Source organism: Prunus dulcis, chromosome 3, assembly GCF_902201215.1.
Source record: "Prunus dulcis chromosome 3, ALMONDv2, whole genome shotgun sequence".
Lineage (NCBI taxonomy): Eukaryota > Viridiplantae > Streptophyta > Magnoliopsida > Rosales > Rosaceae > Prunus > Prunus dulcis.
In genome coordinates this window covers 8,282,829-8,288,484 of record NC_047652.1, presented here as the reverse complement: position 1 = coordinate 8,288,484, position 5,656 = coordinate 8,282,829, and the positions used below count along the sequence as shown (strand labels likewise).

The following is a 5,656-nucleotide window of genomic DNA, read 5'->3' as shown; positions in this document are numbered from 1 at the left end:
ATAGATTTGGACCTGAAATGTGAGGATCCATTTTTGGGCTATAAATTTGGACGCTCACAACAGTCTTGCTAGGCTCCTCTCGGGATCGTCTTGTAAAATTGTACTTTTTATCAGCCGCGGTTAAGAAAGTTCTAATTATGCTCCTACTTACATTTACTTTAGAGTTTAATATAGGTTTATTTAATATAATGCTTCTTGAAATTATGGTCAAATTTTACTTTGTCTTTTAGAAGTCGAAGTGGTCCATTCTAACCTCTTGATCAAGGTTTGGTGATCCAACTTGGCCCCTATCGTCATCTCCATTCATAATTTCATAAATTTTGATGACGTAGCAGGGCTATTGTAATCTTTTCATCACAAGTGATGACGTGTAATGTGTATAACTCACTTTTTTTTTTTTTGCTTAAGTGAAATAAAATATTAATAAAAGTTAAAAATATAATTAAATAATGTAATTACTTGTTTAATATTATATATATATATATATATATATATATTAAAAAAATGAAATTTTAATAATAAAAAAATCTCTTCTTCTCCATCCACTTCTGGTGAGGGAGGAAATGTAGGATTTGACCATAGTTTCATAGGACACTACAATAAATAAGTCTTTAATATATCAAAAGCGACACTAAACAAGTGTTTAAAAAACAAATAAATACTGTCAACGGGATCTAACCCAGTAGAAACGAACCTTGACGTGTAGATTAGTTGTCTCAAGTTTGAATCTCTATGGCATGTGTGTGAAACCCTATCCTCTTATAATTTACACTATTGTTTGTATTTTAAAAAATAAATAAAAAACCATACGAATAATATTCTCCACATTTTTATCACACCACTCCATTCTTTTTTGCCTGAAAATAACTCTTACATGCATGTGTAAGATTTCTTGTGTTTTATTGAAGTGGACACAAATTGTGCTCTGCATATGCTCAATCACATTGGTTAATACCCTCCAGGAGTGAACATATTTATGTGGTCCATGACCATAGGTTTTGAAATCTATCATATGTTAACATTTTCTTTGTAATCGTCATATTTACCAAATTTCGAAGGGATTAAAAAACTTTACATTCAAAAAAACTACTTCAAATATATTTTTTAAAAGATATATAAAAAGGTTATAAATAATTTAAAACAGAAACAAGTCACAGAGCTTATCAATTAATTATATAACTTTGGAATGTACCAGTTGTCTTCGAAATCGTGTTAATAAAAAATCAACGGGCCTTTCCAGATATACTACTACTCTGCTACAAATGGGGTTGTTTCTGGGCCTTAATTTTTGGATTGAATGGGCAAAGAAAGGCCCAAGTGATGGGGAGTTTGTCTTAGACTTGGGCCAGCCAAACTATTAAAGCAGGAAAGAATCTTGACTTGATTAAGAACTAGGAAACATGAATCCCATATCGGAATACCGTTCTATGAATCGAACTTTTATATAGGGCTTTTCAACACTAAAGCTTGTCCCTTCGGGGACATCCGATAAAATTGGAACGATACAGAGAAGATTAGCATGGCCCCTGCGCAAGGATGACACGCATAAATCGAGAAATGGTCCAAATTTTTTTGCACTTTCTTGTGTGACTTTTGAAAAAAAAAATTTCTTTGTTTTTTGACAACCGTGAAACAATAGGAAAATTACTGTATAATTCATTGTGTTTCCTTGTTTTTATTTATTTATTTCAATGTTTCTGAACTTGGCATCTTGATTGATACATCCATTTTGGAGCTGCTTGGAGAGGTTGGATCGATCTAATCAAAATACCGACTATAAAGAAAAAGGACAAAAGAAAAATGTTACGGATTGGGAAGGTAGCTAGCCTCCAACCTTATCATTTGCGGGTGATGAAAAGCCACTCAAAACTTGCAACAATCCAAACTAGAAGTTCCTTTATACGCCTAAACCAATCAGGACACAGCCACTGTCTTTGCCACTTGCAAAGACCAATATCTCATCATCAATTAGGCTTTGTCTTGAACGAAGGTTATAGTTTGGGAAAAAAAGATATATAAAGGGTAAATGTTCTCGTGTCAGATGTCTAACATGTTATATTATTAAATGATTAGTCGAATTCCATATTTTAAGACAAGAAAAGGAATCTTCGCCTAAATGAAACCCTTAACGAGAATATTTTAATCTAATGTCTTTCAGAAAAGTAAAGTTAATAATTCAAGCCCTTAATGACTAAATCAATCAATTAAGAACAGGAATTAGACTTATAAGAAGCACAGTGTGCACTATTTAAACTCACAAAAGTAATAATATTTTTAGCTACCACCTTCTTCTGAGTTCTGACACATGGCTGCTGCTTCTATATTTTCTGTAGCATTAATATTATTTTCTCTGTTGTACCAGATAGGGGGTGTGGTGAGTCAATACTGGGTGAGGGAACAAGTAAACAATGCTGGGTCTGGGTGTGACCTTTTCCATGGAGAATGGGTGTACGATAGGTCCTACCCTCTCTACATTTCAACAGACTGTCCCTTCATTTTGAAGGAGTTTGATTGCCAAAAGAATGGTAGACCAGATAATGAGTATCTCAAGTACAGATGGAAGCCCACTTCATGCGATTTACCAAGGTAATTGAGTCTTCTTGCCATTGTTCTTTTCTCTCTCGTCTTTTTTTTTTTTATAAAATTTTTTGGGGACAATGTATATACGTAGGTTCGATGGAAGAAGCTTTTTGGGAAGATTTAGAGGGAAGCGCATCCTATTTGTAGGGGACTCATTGAGCATGAACCAATGGCAGTCTCTCACATGTTTGCTTCATAAATCAGTGCCAGAAGCCAACTACACCTTGTCCAAGGTTGGAGGTGTCTCCACATTCAAGTTTCCAGTAAGGCTGCCTACCTTAATTTCCTTCTAAACCATGCATTTAATACCTAATTAGGATCTCCAAATGGTACATGAAATTGGGAACGACAACATGCTCATGCTCAACTTGCATTAATTTGTAGGCATACGACGTTTCGATCGTTCTGTCCCGCGATGCCTTTCTGGTAGATGTTGTGAATGAGAGCAATGGGCGTGTTCTTATGCTTGACTCAATTCAAAATGGAAGTTATTGGAGAACCTTTGATGTCTTGGTCTTCAATACATGGCATTGGTGGCTTCATACTGGAAGAAAACAACCGTATGTGTTACAATTTTGTTTTGTTTTTTCTTTTATTTTTCGCTTCATCAAGTTATTTTTAGAACTAATAAATTAATGGAATGCAGGTGGGCAGAAGTTCGATATGGTGTGAATAATGTACACAACGACATTGATCGCATGAAGGCCTATGAGAAAGCTTTGACGACATGGGCTAGATGGGTGGAATCTAGTGTGGATCCTAGTAAAACGAAGGTCTTCTTCCAAGGTGTTTCTCCGGATCATATGAGGTAAACAATGGGCTGCCTAGATAAGGACTTTTTTCAAAACTAATTCGTTTGTAGATCTCGAGTCTTTGTATTTAGCATCGGTGTATTTACATGCATTTAAATGAATGTTAACTATTAAATTAATCTAATATATTTTAATCAGTCCACATCAGCATCTTTTTACACCTTATATGTGTATCTAATACTTTTTCTTTAAAATAACTTTGAAATAGGGTCCTCGGGTTACCTCAGTGGTTGAGGTGCTTCCCCCCTCCCCCCGTGACCCACCTTCGAATCCCACAGAGAGTGTGCCCCCTCCCCCTTATCGATGTATCTCAAAAAAAATAAAATATCTTTGAAATAAAATATTCATAACAATAACAAAAATAAAATGTCTCAGCAAGCATCAACTCTTCAACCCAGCCTCCTATCCCCCTTGCAGCAGCTCCCCAGCCATCCATGGCTGCCACACTTAACCCCCCTCCCACTTCTCTCTCTCTCTCTCTCTCTCTCTCTCTCTCCCTTAACAAATCTGCAAATAAATGAAAAATAATTCGCACAATCACTACTATTAAACCTGCAAATTAAACCAAGTCGACCTATGTGCACGTGTGAGAGGAAAAGAGAGTAAGGGTCTGCAATTGGTTGGCAGTGTGGGGGCTGGGTTGAGGAGAGAGGTGGTTGCTGCTTGATTTGAATTTTTTATTTTTTATTTCAATGTTATCAAATACATATAGTAAGGTGCGGCAGTTAGGTTTGGTATAATACAATTATTTTGATGTGGACTTATTAAAATTCATTAGATTAATTTAATAGTTAATATTTTATTAAATGTGTGTAAATGCATTGATACTAAATTTAGAGACTCAGAATCTTCGTGTACCTAAAAAACTAACCATATGTACAGAATCTTCGTGTACCTAAAAAACTAACCATATGTAAAGAAAAAAAATTGGAAAGTACCATGTGTTAGTGCAAGTGTCAAGATCATCTATGTCAAGTGATTACAAGCACTTATCCATAAATCCGAGATTCTATATTCGATGAAGAAAGAAAAAAATTGAAAAGTAAAACTTCATATGCCGTTGTTCTAACTTTGACAAATAGTTAACCCACTGGCATATATGAGAACACACACAACCATTTATAAGAAATGTTTTTTTAACATAAATGTTTTGATCTTTTCATTTGTGCTAATCAATAGGTCAAGAGAATGGGGTGATAATGCAAAATCGGAGACCTGTTTTGGACAAACAGCACCAGTTCTAGGAACACAATATCCAGGAGGCTCACATCCAGCACAAGTTATTTTAGAAAGAGTGTTGCGCACAATGTCCAAGCCAGTTTACTTGCTCAACATAACAACACTGTCACAACTCAGGAAAGATGGTCACCCTTCCTTCTATGGTTTTGGCGGCCGCCGTAGCATAGATTGCACCCACTGGTGTCTTCCTGGCATTCCGGATAGTTGGAATCAAATTCTTTTTGCTGCACTCTTCCAATGAACAGATGCTAGTCATTTTCTCCTTTCTTTCTTTGTTTTAGTTGAATAAATCATCAACATTTTTTAGTCTAATAATAATGTTTTCCATTTGTAATTGTAAGTTGAATATCTACATTCTCTTGCAAACTAGCTAGGAACAAGGGTGTGTTGCACAACGTATGGTCAAATAAATATATAGGCCCTGTTTGGTGGGTCGGATTGGACAAGACTAGATTGGACTTGGAGTGTTGGACTGGGCTGGCTAGGACTAGACCAGACTTTGAGTCTATTGTTTGGTGCTTTACTTAACTTTGCACTAGAATGGACCACCCAAAAAAAAAAAAAAAAGAAACTTTTAGTGCTTATTCAATTATTTTATATAAAAAAATAAGGGAGATTTTGGAAAAGACCAAAGGAGAGAGAAATTTGTTAAAAGAAGCCAAAATGGACAAAATTACCCTTATTTATTTTTGGATTTCCTAAGGAATCTTTTACATTTGCATGTCTTTGTTTTGAAAGTTGAGAGGTTTTTCTGTCTTTTTTGAAAAAGTTTTGGCTTTTTCTAAAAGTGAAAGTTTTTTTGTGGCTAAAACTTAAATTTACTATAAAGGAATTAATTAAAGGTATAATGGTCATTTGTCCCCTGAACTTATACCTTAGTTTCAATTGACCCCCTATCCTTTTTTTTTAAGAAAATTAAGGACCCGATCTATTTTTTTCCGCCAATGTGCCCCCCAACGTCAAAATCTGGCACTTTTCATCCATTCTACCGTCAAGATGGAGGTTACTTTTGTCATTTCGCTTGT

General features: G+C 35.2%; 1 protein-coding gene and 1 non-coding gene across 2 annotated transcripts; both read left to right on the top strand.

Moving 5' to 3' along the window:
- The first annotated feature begins 1,469 nt into the window (after positions 1–1,469).
- LOC117623676 lies at positions 1,470–1,572 on the top strand. Its single transcript, XR_004585201.1, has one exon. It is a non-coding gene; the product is annotated as a U6 spliceosomal RNA (small nuclear RNA).
- Positions 1,573–2,305: 733 nt separating this feature from the next.
- On the top strand, positions 2,306–4,872 carry LOC117622812 (protein trichome birefringence-like 43). Its single transcript, XM_034353592.1, has 5 exons — positions 2,306–2,586; positions 2,672–2,843; positions 2,965–3,140; positions 3,227–3,388; positions 4,572–4,872. The coding sequence occupies exons 1-5, from the start codon at positions 2,306–2,308 to the stop codon at positions 4,870–4,872; spliced, it is 1,092 nt and encodes a 363-aa protein (XP_034209483.1).
- The last annotated feature ends 784 nt before the right edge of the window (positions 4,873–5,656 follow it).

What these genes read in the sequence shown, in the direction of transcription:
- LOC117622812 (XM_034353592.1), top strand. Translation starts at nt 2,306, where the DNA reads ATGGCTGCTGCTTCTATATTTTCTGTAGCATTAATATTATTTTCTCTG. An exon ending in ACTTCATGCGATTTACCAAG is followed by an intron (nt 2,587 to 2,671) that starts GTAATTGAGTCT and finishes GTATATACGTAG; the next exon opens with GTTCGATGGAAGAAGCTTTT. An exon ending in TCTCCACATTCAAGTTTCCA is followed by an intron (nt 2,844 to 2,964) that starts GTAAGGCTGCCT and finishes ATTAATTTGTAG; the next exon opens with GCATACGACGTTTCGATCGT.